This window comes from Pyricularia oryzae, chromosome 5 (assembly GCF_000002495.2).
Source record: "Pyricularia oryzae 70-15 chromosome 5, whole genome shotgun sequence".
Taxonomy (NCBI): domain Eukaryota; kingdom Fungi; phylum Ascomycota; class Sordariomycetes; order Magnaporthales; family Pyriculariaceae; genus Pyricularia; species Pyricularia oryzae.
This window is the reverse complement of record NC_017852.1, coordinates 2,172,017-2,193,087: the sequence shown is the minus strand read 5'-3', so window position 1 is coordinate 2,193,087 and position 21,071 is coordinate 2,172,017. Positions and strand designations below refer to the sequence as shown.

Below are 21,071 nucleotides of genomic sequence, written 5' to 3'. Positions count from 1 at the left end.
CCATTGACGGTGGTTTAAGTAATATCCCGTAGATTGGTGCTGGAAAAGACGGAAGTGCAAGGTTGACCGAAAAGAGAGGTGCCCCTATCCCTGTGGCCATATCAACGACGCGGTTGCGCTCCAATAACAAGACGATAAATGAGCTTAGAGTGATTAGAGGGAATGAATTAGATCATAGATGCCTCGTCTACCTACCTTACATACCTATGTTGGCTGAGGTATTTGTACCAAGGATGCTAGGCAATTTATTGACAGGGTGGCGCGTCCGGATCTAGATACTGGCTTTGTGTCGGCAGCGGCTAGTGACGCCCCGCATTGTGGATTCCCGCTGCTTGTAGGTACTCGAGGCCAGAACCACCGGATCAACTTCGGAAAAAACCGAGGGCGCGCCGCCGCCTTACGAGGAACCCAAATCAACTAACTCTGCACAACGACCGAATACCTGCACAGAACCATCAGATCAAACTAGGCATCGACGATTATTCGCTCACCCTCCCCGCCGACGACCCGCGATTGACATCCAGCCCGGCAGTCAAGGACAATTTCATCGTTACAGCCTAGCGGAAGCGTCCACCGTCTTTCTACCGCCTTTGACGGCGCCAAGTCGATCTGCACATTTCACCACTGCCAGGGTCCGGTCCGAGGCCAGGTTGAACAGATTCAACATTGCCATACAACCACTGGCCTCTCCCTCTCCCATCCAAGTTGGAACCAGCCAATATCCCTAGGCGCCCATCCACAGCGTCCTGTAGACCTTTTGAATCGACGAAATCATACGAGATCACGCAACTTTAGCCATCGCACAATCCGTTCCAAGCTGTCCGACCTCAGCGCCCAAACACCATCGGCCCCCGATCATCTTACCCATCACGACTCCAACATCACGACGCGAATACGAAAGCACGATAGTATACGGCGACGGCGACTCTTTTGCTTCGAAATCGTTCAGTGACGCACTACCCTATCGCACCCATACTGGTTATCAACTCGGCTGCACGCTCACCGCACCGCACCCCGCGCCTGGCGTTCTCTCTCATCATCGCCCTTCACAATGATGCAAAACCCGTATCTATATGCTCACCACCAGCAGCACACCCCGCAGGGTGACTCTGCGTGGATGCATCAGCAGACTACGCATCACCAGCATGCTCAGCAAGCCGCCGCCGCTGCCGCCGCATCTGTTGCCCAGCAGCACCATTACAGCCGCATCGCCTCAGCACACTCGGCAGCAAATGCGGCCGGTCTGGTCTCGGCCGCCCACGCTGTCGGCCAGGAGGGTGGCATGGACGCTGGGGTGTCTGAGGACAACCGCAGGACGCTGGCCTACATTGCAGACTTGCTAAACGAAAACACCCGCGAGGCCGCACTGCTCGAGCTCAGCAAGAAGCGCGAGCAGGTCCCCGAGCTAGCGCTTATCTTGTGGCACTCGTTTGGTACGGTATTCCCCTCACATAAGCGTTGGGCATTCATCACAATCCGTGACCGCAACCAATGTGTGAGACGGCCAGATCTATAGCACTTTGAGCTAACCCGTCTCAAACAGGTGTCATGACCTCGCTGTTGCAGGAGATCATCTCAGTCTACACGCTACTTAATCCATCCCAGCTTACCGCGGCGGCTTCCAACAGAGTCTGCAACGCCCTGGCCCTATTGCAATGCGTCGCATCCCATAACGAGACTAGGACCCTCTTCCTGAACGGTACGAATCCCAAAAATGCGTAGGACGGTTGCATTTGTAGCAAAGCAGCTAATGTGAACGTGGCCACGATACAGCGCACATTCCTCTCTATCTATATCCGTTCCTCAACACAACTTCAAAGTCAAGACCATTCGAGTACCTGCGTCTTACTTCACTCGGCGTTATCGGAGCACTCGTGAAGAATGACTCTTCTGAAGTCATCAACTTCCTCCTCACAACTGAGATCATTCCTCTCTGCCTGCGGATTATGGAGACTGGCTCGGAGCTTAGCAAGACTGTGGCCATCTTTATTGTCCAGAAGATCTTGCTGGACGACAATGGGCTCAATTACATTTGCGCGACCTACGAACGCTTCTATGCTGTTGGCACTGTCCTCAGCAACATGGTGGCTCAGCTCGTCGAACAGCAAACGGCGCGCCTTCTCAAGCATGTTGTCAGGTGCTTCCTGAGGTCAGTTTCTACGCGACGTAGCTTGGTTGATTTTCTTGGCAATTTTGTGGCTATTTGGCTTGGCCGTCTGTTCTTTTGACTAACGTTAAGGAATTTCAAACAACAGACTGAGTGACAACGCAAGAGCTCGCGAAGCCCTCCGACAGTGCCTTCCAGACCCTCTCCGAGATGCCACGTTCTCGTCGGTCTTGCGCGACGACGCCGCTACGAAGCGATGCCTCACTCAGCTTCTTATCAACCTTGCCGACAACGGGGGCGAGCCAGGAACCGGACACCACGGTCTGTGAAGAAACAAAAACTGAGCAACGTCGAGCCTTCAATAATGGCAACCGTTTGCTGTCAAAACAAAAGCTCGCGGGCGTTGATTGTTCGGCCTATGACAACTGGAATTTCCCAGATTCTTCGAGGCTTCGCCTTAACACAACACCGCGATAATGGCCAAATCGACTTCACCGATACCGAGGCCCATGGCGGCTAGTGACGTGCTCTCTACGGCACTATGCACATAAAGCACAATTATGAGAAAGAAAAAAAGAGCATACTCGGACGTTCCAGGCGTACTAGCATTCTTTTCTGGGTTGCATTGAGCTTTTCTTTTACCCATACCCTTCCCTCTCGGCATGACTTATTTCAACCTCTCATTACAGGCACGACTACACAGGATGAACGCGCCTTGTTTTATTCACATCATGTTGCTTTGTTCTGTGTGGCGTCATATCACTCATGTATCCTGCGGGGCCCAGACGTTTTGTAATGTGTTGTGCTTTTCGCGGCTACTTCCCTAGGATCTGACAGATCTATACTTGTACGTCTCCACGGGGTATACTGGGCTTTCACGTTTATGATTGGTGTGCGGGCAGGTGGCTGCGACCTTGGGTTAAGTGATCCTGGGAATGACCACGCGGTAAGCCCTGTGGTGCTCTGTCACTGTCTCTTCATGTCTATCTTGTATTGCACTGCCTTCACTATTCTCTGCATATCCCTAGTCGAGGAGGGGGGAAAGGTTTTTTAGAGGTTATACCCTTGGTTGCGGTGGCTTTTTCTGTCATTCACTTTTATCATCGGCGTTGGACAAGAGCAAAAAGAAAAGTAATGTCTGCTGTGCTATGTGGGTGGGCGGCAAATGTTCCTCACTCGGCCAGAAAGACGACTGGGGGTAAGGATCTTTAGTTCTTACCCGACCCAAAGTTCTGTTCTGGCACTTCTGTATAACAAAAAAACCCGAAGTATAACTTTTGCTTCTTCGACTTGTAGATAAATTAAACTATAGTAACATCAATCATGACGACTCTCTATATTACATGCAGGGGGGACAGCGCCATCGGAGACATTTGAATCTAAGATACCAAGTGCCTAGCCACTAAAAAGGATTTTTTTTTTTTTTTTTTTTTTGCATCAACCACATGGACAGATCTAGAAGCTACCGTCCTGGGTGAAAAGTTGAGCGAGGCTCTCAGAAGTGCGCTGTGTTCTAGACGGCAAGCGGGACGCACGTGTGGTGGGCACCAAGGCTTGAGAGGATAATAGTGAAACGGCACCTGAATCTGGGGCACTCCGCCTCATCCCACCCCGGAGCATCCACCAGCGTGCTTGCTAAATGTGGCAGCACCATTAGCAGTATACGGGGCGCACGCAAGCTACCACAGCAAGGCAGGGCGATGGATTAGACTTGCATCAGACCAGCGCCTTGGCATGGCTAAAAAGATACAAGGGAGGCAGATGATCTTGGGGTGGTTTGGAAAATCGAGATTTCAGAGTAGTAGCAGTAAACAATAAGCTAATTATATTGGTCATCGGGTTGGCTTGGTGGCTGTAATGGGACGCGGCGACGACTCAGCTACTTTCACTACTACTGTGGAATACTACAAGTAGGTGTGCAATTTTATTGCAACCTCCAAGGTGGGGGAGTGGCCCTGTTGGGTTGCAATATTTTTGCACAGGTGCTATACCATGGTATCTACGAGCCAAGGTTTGGTAGAGTTGCTGTCACGGATTTTGCTTGATGCCAGATATTGTTTACGACGTACACGACATTATGCTCTTTTCCTTTATTCGGACACGTGTGCCTGCCCGTGCAGTTCTACGATCTACATATGCAATACCAACCCAGTCTATGTATTGCGGATCAACTGCCTACTCTTTTTTTTTTTTTTTTTTTTTTTTTGTTGTACTCTTGGTTTTTCTGCACCAAGATATGTGTGTCTCTCCTCTGCCTGCAGTTGCCCAAGAATGGAAATGATGTGTGCCCAGCGCCTTGGAGCTCGTCAACTGTCCAAGTGACCTCCCACGACCGCAGCAGAAGATGGGTCCCTTGTCCATGTTTCCAAGAGAGGAGACAAGGGGGCTTTTCCTTCTATCTTTCAAGTTGCTTGGCGTAAACTTTCACCGCCCGCGTGCTGCGGGACAGCAGATGGTACTGGGGCCTTGGCGACGCGCTCATCGTTGTTCTGGGCGCCTCCGTTGCTACGTCTTGGGTTTGCAAGTGGTGATCAGAGGGTTACCACGTAAAGTCGTACGGAAGTTGGTCGCGAAGCAAGAAACAGGGAGGCTCATTTGGCGAATTCACAGGGTGGGGGGTTTCGCGCGACTCGCCATGCAGCTAGCAGTATTCAGCATTCGCCTTGCTTTCATGTTGGTCGATTCTATCGGGAGATCGCTGCCCTATTCTGGTATGTTTGCATGCCATTTGCATTCCTTTTGATGATTTTCTCTCGTGAGTTTAAGAGAAGAAAAAAAAAGTTCACTTATAGCTCTTGCAGGCTTGAGTAGTATCAAGGGACATATATATATATATATATATATATATATATATATATATATCTGTTTACCTTCGGCCTTCTAGATGCCCATATCTATCTCAAACTGTTGTCCGCCTTGGTAGTTTGTGTTTTGTGAATTTAGAGTTTTATTGCTTTTGTCTTATTCAACGGAATAAAAGACAAAACCAGGGCCAGCTCAGACCTGCGGGGAATGCGAAGCAGGGGAAGAGGCAAATTGGCGGTGCCCGTCAGACAAAATAAAATAAAACAAAAAGCCCGGGCCAGACCTTATATCAAATGGGGGCGTGGAGAGGGTGTGCAGTTGAGCACATGCCAACCGGTCGCACTGGGGCTTGGTGGTATATCACGTTGTGCGCTACTGCGAGGAAGACGTATTTCTTCCGTCGGCTGACGCGATGCGCTGAATAATTTGCCTGTTGGGAATTCGTTCTGTGGATTTTTTTTTATTATAAAAAAAAAAAAAAAACTATAATCACTTGCTGCAAGCTGAAAAGTGAAGCAAAACAATGTGCTCAAAAGCCAAGGTCCCGAACACTTGAGTACCTGATAGGTATGAGCTTAAAAGATGGAGCTATGGTGGCGTGAATTTGGTGCGCGCCGTTTGTAATTATTGCTTTTCGGTGCATGAACAAACTTGAGACTCTTGCGGCAGGGAGCCAAGGGCAAGCTTGCGCGGGATGGGATGCGGCTTTGCTGCACTTATTTTCGCCAAGTGGTAGTAGCTGCGCAGGAAAATCGTGGTGTTTTTTCTGCGGCAGAGGAATGAATGCCATTGGGGCTGCGCAGCACGAGTGACCAACTAACTGTCAAGGGTCTTCTTCCACGCCCCATGCTCCACACACTCCCTCCCGTCCCTCAACATCACGATCCGGACCCAAAGCTGCAAGCTCAGCTGGGGTATGGAGAGTGGAACTTGACCGTTGAGGTTAACCTTTGGTACCTAGGTCCTGCCCAGGCAGAATTGAGTTACTCGATGGTTCCAACGGTTCGTAGATCTAATCTCAAGTTGCCTTCCATCTTTTTCTTCTGCACTCCGCGACAGAATTTTGTCCCCCCCTTCCTTTTCTTATCCATCCAGAATACTTCTTAGCTGTCCCACCACTGTCGGTAGTCATCAGCTTACGGGGGTGACAGGTGACACCCTCAAGGCAAGGCGAAAAAACAACCAGAAACGACAAAAAGGATCGCCAAGGGCAAGCACGGACCCGGTGGTCTGGTTGGTTGCCCTTGAAAGTGGCGGGAGTAGGTGGTCGCAAACCGATTGGTTTGGGTAGCAAAGCAGCCGGCCATTTTTTTCCCTTGGGGGGTACTTTGATCACCTAGGCCGTTTTCAGGTTTGCAGACCGGCCGGGGTCCGACTCTACCAGTATATATTGGAACCCGCTGCAACTGTAATCTTCTGTCGCTCTCATATTGAGCCTTTCGTCTTTACTGCTGATTTGTTTCCTTTTTTCCCCTATTGTTTCATATATTTTTTTTGTCTTCTTTTTATACCCTTGGACTTTTAGGTATCGCCCCGGGCGATCGAAGCGGCACAATGGCGACCGCCACCGTCACACAGACGGTCCTGTCGACCGTCATTGCAGCCTCGACCTCCGCAGCTACGGCCGCACCGTCCGCGCCTCCCCAGGCCGGCGTTCTCGAGGGTGCAAACCCTTCGATTTATCATCCAAAGGATCCAATTATCACATTTATCATCCAGGTAAGATGGCGCTCAGTATTGCCTTTTCTTTCACTTTCTTTCTATTTTTTATTTTCTTTTATTTTTTATTTTTTTGTTTTCTTTATTTTTGTCAGTATCAGGAATCTGGGTTGCGCAGAGCTTGTTTCGGCTCGTCTCCGTGTCATCTCTTCTCCAAGTCACCCTTGGTTTGGATGATATGCATCAAAGATCCGATTCCACCCAATCTTGAACGCGACATTGAACCGTTGTCCAATGTGCAATCACACCGGCTGCGCAGATTTGAATCCTGGCTATACCTCTTGATGGCGTACCAACTACACACTCGAAAAAGGGGAAGCTGGAGAGATGCCAAACGACTACACGTTGGAAGTGGATTCCAGGCTGACATGACTGCTAGGCATCCATAATTATCATATTCTGCAGATTACTCTACTACCCCCTGAGGTATCTAGGCCAGCCTCGTGTCATATCCGAGGTCATAGGCGGCATCGTCTTGGGGCCTTCGGTGATGGCACGAATCCCTGGTTTTCAGGCCGCTATCTTCCCAGAGGCTTCAATACCAAATCTGAACAACGTCGCCAACTTGGGTTTGATCTTCTTCATGTTCATCACGGCGCTGGAAGTTGGTAAGCGACCAAACTTTATTCTTGAACACCATCAAGGAAAGATTCACAGTTTTTCTGACTCCAACCATCAGATCTCCGTCTCTTCATTGAAAACTGGAAGATCGCGCTCAGCGTTAGTGTCGCCGGTTTGGTTTTACCATTCGCCATGGGATGCGGTATCGCATGGGGTATCTACAACGAGTTCGCCAGTGACATGGTCAAAGAGATCAACTTTGGCGTCTTTGCGCTCTTTGTGGGCACCGCACTCGCCATCACCGCATTCCCCGTCCTCTGCCGCATTCTTACCGAGCTGAAGCTCCTCCATACGTCCGTCGGCGTGACAACATTGGCCGCCGGTGTGGGAAATGACGTCGTCGGCTGGATCCTTCTGGCCCTCTGCGTCTCGCTCGTCAACAATGCTAGCGGCCTCTCTGCCTTGTACGCCTTGCTCTGCTGTCTTGCTTGGATCCTGTTCTTGTTCTATGCAGTCAAGCCCGCATTTATATGGATCCTTAGACGGAACGGCAGCCTGCAGGACGGGCCGTCCCCGGGCATGGTCACCCTAACGCTTTTGCTCGTCATGGCGTCCTCGTTTTTCACAGGTACGGTACCCAAAGCACTGAATATCCCGTCTCTTGGCCCCCGTCGTGAGGTCGTCGAGCGTATGTTGACATGGACTTTGTAAAACTCAGCAATTATCGGTGTTCATCCCATTTTCGGCGCATTCCTCATTGGATTGATTTGTCCTCATGAGGGTGGTTTCGCCATTAAGCTGACGCAGAAGATCGAGGACTTTGTTGGTGTCTTCTTCCTGCCCCTGTACTTTGCCCTTTCCGGCCTGAACACCAACATTGGGTTGCTGAACGACGGCAAGGTCTGGTCTTACGTCGTTGCTATTATTCTTCTCGCCTTTGCTGGCAAGATCATCGGTAGCACGGTGGCTGCTCGTTGTTGCGGTCTGTTTTGGCGTGAAAGCGCTGCTATTGGCGTCCTGATGAGTTGTAAGGGTCTTGTCGAGCTCATTGTCCTGGTAAGTAAAAAGCTCACCACGGATCAGGGATTGTATAGCCCTCCCTTGACCATGCTAACTTTAGAAACCAATCAGAACATTGGTCTTCAAGCGGGTATTTTGTCACCACGGACGTTCACCATGTTTGTCATCATGGCCTTGGTGACCACTGTTACCACGACACCTCTCACTAGGTGGTTGTACCCCTACTGGTACCAACAGAAGCTGCTGCGTTACAGGAGAGGCGAGATTGATATGGATGGAACCCCGTTGGTTCCAGACGGCGGGCCTGTCCCTATAGACAACCTGAACCCCACTCAAATTCGCCGTGTAATGCTGTACTTGCGCCTCGACAGCCTGCCGGGTCTCTTCACATTTACCGCACTTCTCGGAGGAACTACGGAAAAGAACGCCCCCAGCAGCAAAGCTGTGACCGAAGGCAGCTCAGAGGCTGATGATCCTGTGGTGCCGACGCGCAAGCATCTCGAGGTTCATGGCTTGCGTATCATGGAACTCACGGACCGTACATCGTCGGTCATGCAGGTCACCGAGGGAGCCGATCTTTCCGAGAGCGATCCTATCGTCAACACCTTCCGAACATTTTCTCAGCTCAACGGCGTTGCCGTGTCTGGACGGGTGGCCATAGTTCCAACGCACTCCTATGCTGAAACACTTACCGACCAGGCCTCTACCATATCTTCCGACCTGGTGCTCATTCCATGGAGCAACACTGGATCCCTTACAGAGGATCAGTTCGCAACTCATCCGGTCACGGCCCAGCAACGATTTACAGACAAGGCCCACTTGGACTTTGTAAACGGTGCACTGTTCAGGGCGACCAAGAACACGGCGGTATTCATCGACAATGGTTTCGGATCCAAGAGACCCACAATCGAACCGAACCGCCCGTCCTACCTAACGAGAAACATGAGCGTCGTATCGATGCGTAGCGCCAAGGATTCCGTCCTCCCCTTGGCCAACCGCACTCATCACCTCTTATTCCCCTTCTTTGGCGGAGAGGATGACCGGGTGGCATTGCGCTTCGTGCTACAGCTGGCCAAGAACCCGCTCCTCACAGTCACCATCGCGCATTTTGTACGCGAAGAAAACGACGGCACCGCCACCGAGGGCGGACGCAACTCGACGGAGGGGCAAAACAATGCAAAATCGGTGGCCGTGACGGCGACCCCCAAGGGCAACAGCTTCCTCGACGAGGTGGACGCCGAGGATATGGATGTCCTGTCCAAGCTGCGCACGGCGCCGCCCGAAGAGCTCGCCGGACGCGTCGAGTTCCAGGAGATCATGTGCTCGTCGGATATGGTCATCACCAAGGAGGTGACGGAGCTGGCCGGCAAGACGGTCGCGCTCAAGACGCGCAAGAACGCCGGCGACATGGTCGTCATCGGCAGGCGGCACCCCAAGCTAGGAGATATTGCAAACGAAGGCGCCGGCAGCGCCTACGACCTGAGGAGGACGCTGGGCGTGGTCGGTGAGGCGCTCGCCATGGGCGGCACCATGGCTAGTCTGTTGGTCATACAGGCGGCGTCGACTGGAGGCTCGTGATTTTATCCTTCTGTTGTTGTTGAATTCTTTTCTTGTTCAACCGCGAGTAGCGTGCTCAGCCGGTTGCTGCGACTGTTTTGGTTTTTTTGGTCGTTGGCTCTTATGTGCATAAATAGCCTTTTTGGGTAGGTTGGCATGGGTTGCATTGTCGTATTTATATTGGAGGGTAGGCATCCTTGTTTTGTTGCTTCTTCCCAGTTGCAGGTAGACAACCATAATGTTGCATTTTATTTGAAGAAAAAAAAAACTTGTTTATCTTGCGTAACAGTGCCTAGCTGAAACCTTTATGAATCGTGGTATTGAATCCTCATTCGTGAGATCTGCTTTTCAATTATAATAGCACGTATGGTGGATGTTAGGGATTGGGACTATACTTCACTATGGCTTCGTTGCTGTTTTGGTCCGCTCATCAAATTGGACAGTAAAGTTGCACCCGTGCCACTTCAGTAAATTTATCAGCTGATTCGAAGCTTTACCGTTTGCCGGGCTTTGACATTAGCCAAAAACATACACACACAAAAAGGATCAAGGAGCAACGAAAATCAGATCACGACAGCAAATGCCGCGACGCCACCGTCCGAACCGGATAAAATTCGGATCGAGCAACTGCCGACAAAATCAGCCAATAATTGTGGTTTTGAAGTTCATCAACAATACACCACACCGTTAGACGTGGGCTAGCAGAAGTAGCATCTCCGGCTACAAGAGTCCAGATTCCCTTATCTCCCCTCGTTGCCTTTCGGGTACGGCGCGGGGGGCTCCACTAATGGTCGTGGAGGAAGGCTCGTCCCGCGGATGCGCAATCGTTTGCAAACCGTATTAAGCAGCATTGTAATTGGCCAGTAAGCTGTCTGTTTACCCGTTCGGCGTCCTTATCCCCTTATCAAATTCGCTGGGGGCCCCCCCAACTGCTGCGTAAACATCCAATGACAAACCGAGCTTTGTTTTCTTGCATGGGGCCGACCTCGCAACATCCGACAATTGTTCCCGTCACCTCTTTTTGGTCCCTTATCGGGAACCATCTGAAGCAAGGCGCTACAGTATGAATGCACCGTTCACGTCACGGAACATGCCACTTATCGCTCCCACCCTTGAGCTGATTTTCGCCGTGGAAATGCTCGAGTCGATCCGCCCAAGGGGAAGCTGGTCTCCAATCAGTAGCTGTCGGCGTCTTTGGCTGAGTTTGGAAGTGCCAAGACGCGCCAGGGAATTCCGGATGGCGTTTTGTTCAGGTCGAACCTTTGGATCTATAGTGACTTTCGATTCTGCAATGCTGATAACCGCTGATTGCCACCATGTCGCCTGCATCAGGTACACGGCTTTACAATGCAGTACTGTCACGCATTCAAAGCCTTTCAATGATGCCCACATCTGAGGCCGGAGATGCTTGTTTGCCACTCTTCACCCACCACATCCTTATTTTGCTCATCTAGGAACTGTCCAAGGTGATGGTCCCATCTTCATAACACTCATCCCTACACCTTTCTGAAAGACCTTGGGTCATATTCCCTGTCCGATGCAGAACCCCAGCTATTGTATCCCTTGAACAAAGTCGTTTGGATGTTTTAGACTTAGCCTTTCTGCCATTGTGCAGCTTCTCACCTCTTTTTTTTTTTTTTCTTGCGCAATAATTCTCTTGGTTGCCCTCTTTGATGAGACGTTTTCACCATTGATCAGCCAGGCATTCGCCTAGAGAACAACGACGTCCCAGCGGACAAGGAAGCTTTTTTTTGTCATTCTGTCACCTCATCTTAGCGACTGCTTCACCAAGATTCCAGCCCCCGTGCCGTCGGCAACATGGCCGCCGGCAACCGCAAGAAGATAGTGGTGGTTGGGTTGGGGATGGTGGGCATCAGCTTCATAGAAAAGATGATGAAGCTGGATGCCCGCAGGCGAGAGTATGACATTGTGGTCCTCGGTGAGGAACCACACCTAGCCTACAACCGTGTGGGCCTGACTAGCTTCTTTGACCACCGCAAGGTGGATAACCTCTACCTTAATCCTTTAGAATGGGTATGAGTGATTCGTTTCCTTCAGTCATGATTTCCCAACCCAGCGTATATTGACATTTCTACTTACTTGACAGTACACTGGCTACACGGACGGTTCGCTGAGCTATCACATCAACACTACTGTCACCGCAATCCACCCCGATAGCAAGACAGTGTCCTGTTCAAACGGCGATGAAGTCTCCTATGACATCCTCGTCCTCGCCACTGGCTCCGATGCTGTCCTCCCCAAGCACACGCCAGGCCATGACGCCACTGGCGTGTTCGTTTACCGAACCATCAAGGATCTCCAGGACTTGATCGCATTCGCCGAGACAAAGAAGGAGACTACCGGTATCGTTGTCGGCGGAGGCCTACTGGGGCTTGAGGCCGCCAAGGCCATGATGGACCTGCAGTGCTTCGAAAAGGTGTCCGTGGTAGAGCGCAACAGTTGGGTGCTCAGCCGACAGCTGGACGCCGACGCAGGTGGCATGGTCGTGGAGCAGGTCCGCGATCTCGGCGTGGACGTCCAGCTGAGGAGGCGGGTGGGCAAGGTCGAGGTGGACGCCGACAACAACGTCACCGGCGTGCTGTTTGAGGACGGTGAGGCCATGGCGTGCTCCACGATATGCTTCGCCATTGGCGTGCGGCCGCGCGATGCGATAGCCAGGGAGGCGGGGATACGGTGTGCAGACCGCGGCGGCGGCGTGGTCGTGGGCGACGACTTGCAGACCAGCATCCCGGACGTCTACGCCATTGGCGAGTGTGCAAGCTGGCAGGGTCAGTCGTTCGGGCTCATCGCCCCGGGCGTCGAGATGGCGGATGTTCTCTCGTTCAACCTCACCCAGGCCAAGGAGCACCAGCCCAGGTCTTTCAAGCGGCCAGACCTCAGCACAAAACTGAAGCTTCTCGGGGTGGAGGTTGCGAGCTTTGGTGATTTCTTTGCCGACCGTGACGGGCCGCAGTTCCTGCCGCCAAAGGCTGCAAGGAAGGCGAAGAGCGCGGAGAAGGTTGGGGCAAACGGCAACGGCGAGGTCAAGAAGCTCACCAATGGATTGCCGCCATCACCGGTCAAGTCGCTGACGTACAAGGACCCGTTTACGAACGTCTACAAGAAGTACATATTTACTGTTGACGGCAAATATCTGCTCGGAGGCATGATGATTGGAGACACACGAGACTACGTCAAGCTGGTCCCGCTGGTGAAGAACCAAAAGGAGCTCGAAACACCCCCGAGCGAGCTCATACTCGGCGCGAAGAAGGAGGGCGGCGACGATGGCGATGACCTGGACGACGACACACAGATTTGTTCATGCCACAACGTCACCAAGGGCGATGTTGTTGAGAAGGTCAAGGATGGTAGCTGCAAGTCGATCGGAGACGTCAAGTCGTGCACAAAGGCAGGCACTGGATGCGGTGGTTGTGTGCCGCTCGTCACCAGCATCTTCAACAAGACGATGAAGGACATGGGCAACGAGGTCAAGAACCACCTCTGTCCACACTTCCCGTACTCGAGGGCGGAACTGTTCCACATCATATCGGCCAAGCAACTGAGGGAGTTTGACGATGTGATGCGCGAGGCGGGAACGGACCCGGAGAGTTTTGGTTGCGAGGTGTGCAAGCCCTGCGTGGGCTCGATATTCGCCAGTCTTTACAACAAGCACGTCATGTCGGCCAAGGACCACGGCCTGCAGGACACCAACGACCGCTTCCTGGGCAACATTCAGCGGAACGGCACCTTTAGTGTCGTGCCGCGTGTCTCGGGAGGTGAGATCACACCCGAGAAGCTCATCGCCATGGGAGAGGTCGCCAAGGAGTACGGGCTGTACACCAAGATCACTGGCGGTCAGCGCATCGACATGTTTGGTGCCAAGAAGCAGGATCTGCTCGATATTTGGGGGAAGCTGGTCAATGCCGGCATGGAAAGCGGTCACGCCTACGCCAAATCGTTGCGAACCGTCAAGTCCTGTGTGGGAACCACTTGGTGCCGTTTCGGTATCGGCGACAGTGTCGGTATGGCTGTGCGCCTCGAGGAGCGGTACAAGAGCATCCGGGCTCCGCACAAGATCAAGGGTGGTGTTAGTGGTTGCGTGAGAGAGTGTGCCGAGGCGCAAAGCAAAGAGTATGTTTACACCCGGTGGTTTCTGAACCCTATCACCGCATGAATAAAGGCTAACGCGTTAGACAGTTTTGGGCTCATTGCTACCGACAAGGGCTTCAACATCTACGTCGCTGGAAACGGCGGCGCCAAGCCAAGGCACGCAGAGCTGCTGGCCAAGGATGTGCCGCCATCAGAAGTTGTTCCGATCTTGGATCGCTACCTGATGTTCTACATTCGCACGGCAGACAAACTACAACGGACGGCAAGATGGCTCGAGAACCTCCCCGGAGGCATCGAGTACCTCCGGGAGGTGGTTCTCAAAGATAAACTCGGCATCAACGCTGCGCTCGAGGCAGCGATGGAGGAGCTGGTGGACGGCTTCTTTGACGAATGGGCCGAGGCCATCCAAGACCCCGCGATCGCGGCCAAGTTCCGCCAGTTCGCAAACACGGACGACAAACTCGACAACATGGAAGTGGAGGTGGAGCGCGACCAGCTCAGGCCGGTGCACTGGCCCAAGGAGGCGGCCAAGGAGGACTTCAAGGGCCTGAGGAGCAGGTGGACGGAGACGGCGTGGCAGCCGGTCATGGAGGCCAGCTACTTTGCCGAGGCGGACGGGCTGCCCAACGGCATCAGCGCCGCGATCAGGAGGGGAGACACGCAGCTGGCGCTCTGGAGGATCAGGGGCAGGTACTTTTTGACGCAGCAGATGTGCCCGCACAAGCGGGCCTTTATCCTGTCGGACGGGCTGATCGGGGAGGAGATGAGCTGCAGCAAGGAGAAGGGCGACAACGGCAGCGGCATCACCAACGGCGCGGCGGCAAACGGCTCGCTGGGCGTGACCAACGGCGGCACCAACGGCATGGGCGTGGCGGACGCGAAGCGCACGGCGGCGTCGGGCGACGGCGGCGGCGGCGGCAGCTGCAACAAGAACGGCAACGCGGCGCCGTGGGTGTCGTGCCCGCACCACAAGCGCAACTTTGACCTCTCGAGCGGCGCCTGCAAGAACGACGAGGAGCTCTCCATCGCCACCTTTGAGGTGGAGGAGCGGCCCGACGGCCACGTCTACGCCAAGCTCCCTCCCGTCGAGGAGCTCGACGCCGCGCTCGGCACCTCAAAGTGGAAGGTCAAGCTGGGCGACGCCGGCGAGGGCGAGCACCCCTTTGCCGAGCTCGACAGGAAGATCGCCTTCAAGGGCCTCAGGGCGAAAAAGGTCGGCCTGCGCCCCACGGCGGCGACGCTGCCCCTCAAGAGCAAGAACCTCGCCGTCGCGGTGGGGGGTGGATGCGGGTCCGCGCCGGATTGGTGAGGCGGGGGTCTTGAGGGTTTTTTTTATCAAGAGGTTTTTGGAAAACGTTTGCGAGTGGGAGATATATACTATGTAAAGCTTGCGTTTTGTGGTTGGGTGGTCTTTGGTATTGAATTGGGTATATTATGGGTAGCGTGTTATAACTGGATATACTATTATTGAAATAACAAACAACCTTTTCACAACCCTTTGCTGTCCATCCTGTCTACCCAAGTCAAGTACATGTCATTTTCTGAGCGGAAACTCTGGTCAAGAAGCAAGAGTACGAGTGAGACCGAGGGAATTTCCCGAACATGGTGTATTAGAAGCCTACAGAGAACAGCGGAAAGCCTGCTCAGAATATCATGGCGCCATTCTTTCCATCCGGCCGTTTGAGAAATCACATGCCTGACGACATTGGAGGTAGATATCGGCTATGTGTTGGCAACAAAAACTGCATGTTGATACCATGCAACTGCAACCCAAGGCGCGGGACGGAGAAGCGCACTAGTTTCCTAGCCCCTTTGATCCAAGGCACATCGGAGCAGAGCGAATCGAAGGGGCTGATTCCCAGCCGACGCTAAAGGTATGCAACACTAGTCTAGTAAACGAGAACAACAGCGAGGTGGTACCTAGTCGGATCGGGTAGAAGCGATACGGTCAACAACGACGGAACCTTCCGTTATTGCCTCTAGAAAAACTTGACCAAATCACAGCCTGTCGCTAGCTTCGGAGTTGTTTTGTAATAGCAATTTGTTTGCTTTAACAATAAATTACTCAACTAGATACAGAAAAAGGTTACTCTGCCTAGGAGCGTGTTTGATTTGAAAAGGAAACGGAATGGTATCGTATGAACAAATAATGAAAGTTAGATCAAGGCGCCTCTGACAGGGCTGCCCTTGTACTCTGTAGTCAAACTTTTTCTGAAAGCCTTGAAATCCCGTAGACAAACTTCCCATGTCCAAAACAAAAAAACGGCTAGGGCTCGTTATCATCTCGACAGGTAGTCCCAAAGGACAAAAACCACCGGCGTGCGGGGCTAGGCACTGCAACCCCTTATCGCCCGAACCGGCGCATCCACTGTCCAAACTTCTTCCACTTCCTGGCTAAAGCGTTCTGTTCTACCGCCTCTTCATTAGCCTCGGGCTTGGTGGTCTGCAAGGCCAGACCGGCAAGGTCCGCGTCGTAGTGGTCGTCTTCATGTTCCGGGACCTTGATGGGCGTGGTGGCGTAGAATGCAGACTGCACCCTCCTGCCCTGCTGGGGTTCCTTGGGTGCGGTCGGCATGACCTCGCCCGATGCCGATCGCTTGTGCCTGGTGACAAACATGGCCGGCGTGGGATCCGCGAGCTTCCCGTCTCTGGAGGAAGGGCGCGTCGATGCACCGTCGCTGCCGGGAGCCGTGGACGTCTGGCCGAAGCTTGCCTGCCGGCACGCAAAGTGGCCCCTCAGAACCCGGCGCCCTTTGCTGTTGCTCCGGCTGGCCGAACGCTCCGAGTCGCTGGCGTCTGACATTTGGATGCGGCGCTGCATGTAGGCCGCCCCGGTGCTCGTCGCCCTCTGGGGTAGGGTGACGGGCTGGCACGAGTCGCTGCTGGCCGGCGCGCACGAGATGGTCTGGCGACGGTTCGGCGACCCGAGCGGGCTGGTCTGTTGAGAATTCAACGAGCCGCTGCGGGAGCGGGACTGCCCGTTTGCGCGTGTGGCGTCCATGGCTGGCATGACTCCGTCGAGGCAAAGCGTGACCCAGAGACCCGTGATGGATATCAAGCTGCGCAGGTTTTCGTCCACGGGGAGGGTTCGGCGCTCGGATTTGGTGACAGGCTCCTCGGCTTCGGTTTCGTCTCCGGAATCATCGTCCTTCTCGGTCGATGCCGGCTTGGCACAGATGGTGGTGTAGGACTCGTTGATGTTGAGTGCATCCCTCGTCAGCGACGCTATGATTGGATGCCGGCGCATCGTGGGGTCTATGACACTGAATGTGTACTTGTACTCGGTAGGCCCAAAGGTTCCGCAGCTGGAAAGGCTGACAGGGCTGCCGAAGTCCGACCCGGGAAACTCCCGAATCGACACCGTGCTTGGGCTCATTGTGCCGCTTCCGCCCCTCTTGACCCAGCGTGCCGTCTTGATAGATCCGTCGTCGTCGGTGTGCTGGAACTCGAACGAGCCGTTGGGAAGGCGCCTAGCAGTCCAAACGTTGCCGTCGCTCAGGACGATTTCGGTCCGATCCTCACGACGTAGCGGGCTGAGCACAGCCACTAGATCCCTGCGGCTCAAGCTGCCGTCGTCTGTCGGAACGTCGGTGGTGCTCCCGCAAGTTGACGTGCTGCAGTACTCCTCACTGCGGAAGAGTATCACATCTTGCGACCCCAGGGTCGCACCCTTGCTCCCAACGCCAAAGACCCGGGGAAACCTGACAGCTAGCCTTCCACCGACAACAGGGCTGTCGATGGTGGCAGCGGGGAAGACGTCTAGGACCGGGGTGGGGCGTCGGTCTGCTGATATGTGGTGTAGCTGCAACAACAGCTTGGGTCTGATTTGTTGCATCAACCTCTTCTTGACAAGCCGTGGCGGCGGCCTGGCTATACAAAAGGTGTTGGTCCGCCGTGATTGTTTCTGGCGTCTCCTTCCCGCGCTCTTTGCTACGCGGACAGCCAGGGTCCTCCCCAGTTCACTACCCTCCGCCTCGGAGCACGAGCCATCGCCCTCCGTGACAGACGAAGCAACAGTGACGGTGGCATTCGCCGAGTCCAGCTTGATCTCCTCAACCACCAGGGGCTCGTGAAAGCGAACGACCGGTTCTTCTATCGTGGGGGATCGCTTCCGGAGCTCTGGCCTTTGCTGTGGTAGACATGATCGCAGCTGGGGGGAGTCGGTGGTGACCGGGGCCGTCGAGGCGCGTGTGGGTGAAGGGCGGAAGGGCGAGAACAGCAGCGGCGACCGACGCGCGCCGGCCTGAGCTTCCGCAGACGTTGACTTTAAAGAAAACTCGTGCCCGTGAAGGCTTGCTCCTGAGTGGAGAAACATATTGAAGGTGTACAACTATAAGGCGTCTGTCATTGTTTCCAAAATTGAAAGATTGGCCTCTCGAAGTCTCCAAGGCTCGAAGTGCTGGTGTTTTGTTATTGTTGCTGTTGCCGGATTCGGAGGAGGGGGTTCTCAGAAACCGAGGTAGTAGTAATAGTAAGGGGGTTGGGTATATTATGAGTGGATATGTTTGTTTTTTTTGAGTTTGGAGTTGTAAAAAGAAGATCGACACCGATTGATCAATGACTGGGTACCTCTCCCGGCTTATGAGGCTCGGTCAGTATCTGGTGCAAGTCGTGGATGACCTGCTCCCTTCCACGGCAACCAAAGGGGGCTGCTTCGTTTATTTCCCCCGTGGCTGAGCCTAGATGAAGACCTTCCAGAGCTCCCAGCTTGTAACCTTGTGGGTTCTGTTCCTGGGAGTTAAAGCAAGCCGAAAATTCCACCCAATCGCTTAGTTGCCGGGGTTAACAGCGGGTCGATATGGAGAAACCTCGTGGCAGCTGATGCAGTGGATTAAAATGGAGTAATGAACACACTACTATGTGACGCACGCACAAAGGCTGTCGTTGAGCTGCTATAGGTAGATTTCAAAGGTATTGACAAAGGTACGGAAAGAGGCTGGGCCTTATAAGAAACGAAAAAAAGAAGGGCGGAATGGAAGGATTTGGAAATAATCGATAAAATAGAGAGATCAGGCCGAGTGGGGCAAACCGGTACTATGTCAAGGGACCGGTAGGCAAAAGATAATAAAAGATGGCGGTCGACAAGCTTAGTCGTTACACTAGTAGATCAATCTACGTAGCGGACTGCGTATGATGCGTTGGGCTGACCAGGCCAAGGGTCACTGAAGGGGGTTTGTTGACGTTGTTAGCGCGCCTGCATGTTTTTTCTTCTCCTACTTGATCAAGTGCTGGACCCCAAAAAAATCAGGGCAGAGATGGGTGGAAACTGGAAACCATGACAAGAGAGGCCAGAAAATCCATTGATGACCATTTACCGGTAGGTACATAGAAAAAAAAAATATTCCCTGGAATTGGCTGTGGTTTGCGTACTAGCCTTCGGCACAGGGGAGGCTATGCTGGCTCAGCTGCAGGAGATTCCACCATTCCTGGTTGGTGGTCCGGCTGCAGGCCCGGTAGATCTCGTTTGAAAAGGAGGTGACGGGATCTGGGACTTTTGGAAAAAAAGAGGTGTGGAGATTTTGAGGCGGTGGGGGGGTTGGTTGTTCTCCTTACCGATTTTGATTGAGTATCCGCTTTCCCTCCTTTTTCGTTCCTTCCTTTTGCTTCGTTTTTGCTAGCCAGCCAGTCAACTGTCAAGCAAGCACCGCAGTGTCTCCTGAATCCGATTCAATTGGATCCCAACAACATGGACATGGAATGCGTGGAACGCAGTCTGGATTCCTTTGTGTGGGCCAGGAGAATGAGGATGATCTTTCCGAATGGATGCCGATGGCGATGTTGACAGATAAAGAAGAATAAGAATAAGAAGAAACAATCGAGACTAACAAGACAAGTAACACGTTGGAATGTACAAAGTAGGTCAATCAATCAAGCAATCAATCCATCAAACAGCCAGTCCAGTCAGGCTAGAAACGGAGTATCCGTCTTTCTTCTAGTTTCAGGGCTCTTCCACCAGGTAAATATGCATCGCATCGTCCGATCAGGCCGGGTGGGTGGCTAGTGGCGGAGGCGACGTCCACCTCAACTCTGAGCAAAATGTCTCAACTGGCTGTCGCACGGTGCATAACTCGTCTGCCTGATGGGCTGACGCAAGGCCGGCCAGGCCATCCAAGTTTACATTAGCTGCGTTGGCCGAAAGGTAGAAAGGTATGCAATGCATTCAGCACCTAGGTACGGGACGGCAAATGCAATTGAATTCAGTGTGTACTTTTGGGGGGGTCGTCGTAAGCGGTGCGTGTTGGACCGTCGTCTCTTTTTTTTCCCCTCCCACGACGTACGATGCGATGCATTTAAAAAAAAAACCCCTCACTTCCCGAAGCGGCCACACATACCTTGTAAATGTCCTGAAGGGTTCAAGGGTTTTTGAGGGGGCGGTTTTTTTATTTTATTTTTTCACCTGATCATTCGGATACGCGGGTATACGGAAAAGAACAAAAAAGTGTTTCGAGGTCGCCGAAACGTATTCGTAGCTGAGTGTGCTCGGGAATAACAAGCAAGGACCTACGTGCTATCCGTAGATTAATATATTGCCAAGTCATACTTATACCGGACAGCCCGATTCGTTGCAATTGGGTAATTGAGTACCTACGTCTTTCTGGGTAGGTGAGGTAGCTTACTCACAAAGGTCCGCGATATTCTTTCCTAGATTACTACCTACCTTACCTACCACGTATCCATTATCTACAGTATCGTATGACCCCAAAATTCTGATCTTCTTCTGCCTTTGTTGCCCTTTGGTTCGCCCTCGGGATGTATTCCCAATCCACCTACTCCGTACATATAGTCCATTATTTGCTACCAATTATACCCACATTTGGATGCCAAGAGAGGAGATCAACAGCCAACTCTAACTCAGCTAGACTAGACTACAGTATAATTCCAAGGAGAAAAGGCTTCGACTATACTACTGTGCAAACACTATGCCAACCTATTGCAGCTACCCGATCGAGCCACATTCCCAGTACTACCGTATATACTCCGTACCGTGGTAGTAATTTAGTTGCTTCTTTTCTTAGGTCAACAACACAAGACATCCCAGTTAAGGGGTCTGGGGTGGCGGCACCCATATACTAACTTGACTAGTCAAACACAAAAGCCTCGGTCCAGATGATAGATGTGTACATCCCAACATGCACGTGGTCGTATGCAACAAAGGTTCAAACTCGAGAGCGATACTATTCTAGTTCTAGTT

General features: G+C 52.7%; 4 protein-coding genes across 4 annotated transcripts; 3 read left to right on the top strand and 1 right to left on the bottom strand.

Annotated features, from left to right (window-relative positions):
• Nucleotides 1-416: 416 nt before the first annotated feature.
• Nucleotides 417-3,504, top strand: MGG_00632 (cell differentiation protein rcd1). The gene is made up of 4 exons (XM_003718336.1): nucleotides 417-1,433; nucleotides 1,544-1,699; nucleotides 1,774-2,149; nucleotides 2,256-3,504. Exons 1-4 carry the CDS (start codon nucleotides 1,052-1,054, stop codon nucleotides 2,434-2,436), a joined length of 1,095 nt encoding a protein of 364 aa, XP_003718384.1. The 5' UTR covers nucleotides 417-1,051; the 3' UTR covers nucleotides 2,437-3,504.
• Nucleotides 3,505-6,338: 2,834 nt separating this feature from the next.
• On the top strand, nucleotides 6,339-10,055 carry MGG_00633 (potassium:hydrogen antiporter). The gene is made up of 5 exons (XM_003718335.1): nucleotides 6,339-6,631; nucleotides 7,011-7,239; nucleotides 7,311-7,820; nucleotides 7,911-8,248; nucleotides 8,324-10,055. Exons 1-5 carry the CDS (start codon nucleotides 6,467-6,469, stop codon nucleotides 9,788-9,790), a joined length of 2,709 nt encoding a protein of 902 aa, XP_003718383.1. The 5' UTR covers nucleotides 6,339-6,466; the 3' UTR covers nucleotides 9,791-10,055.
• A 927-nt stretch (nucleotides 10,056-10,982) lies between these two features.
• On the top strand, nucleotides 10,983-15,375 carry MGG_00634 (nitrite reductase). Its single transcript, XM_003718334.1, has 3 exons — nucleotides 10,983-11,803; nucleotides 11,877-13,900; nucleotides 13,967-15,375. Exons 1-3 carry the CDS (start codon nucleotides 11,588-11,590, stop codon nucleotides 15,186-15,188), a joined length of 3,462 nt encoding a protein of 1,153 aa, XP_003718382.1. The 5' UTR covers nucleotides 10,983-11,587; the 3' UTR covers nucleotides 15,189-15,375.
• A 529-nt stretch (nucleotides 15,376-15,904) lies between these two features.
• Nucleotides 15,905-19,931, bottom strand: MGG_00635 (uncharacterized protein). The gene is made up of 2 exons (XM_003718333.1): nucleotides 19,433-19,931; nucleotides 15,905-19,041 (listed from the first exon to the last, which is right to left on the bottom strand). Exon 2 carries the CDS (start codon nucleotides 18,192-18,194, stop codon nucleotides 16,224-16,226), a length of 1,971 nt encoding a protein of 656 aa, XP_003718381.1. The 5' UTR covers nucleotides 18,195-19,041; nucleotides 19,433-19,931; the 3' UTR covers nucleotides 15,905-16,223.
• Between the last annotated feature and the right edge of the window lie 1,140 nt (nucleotides 19,932-21,071).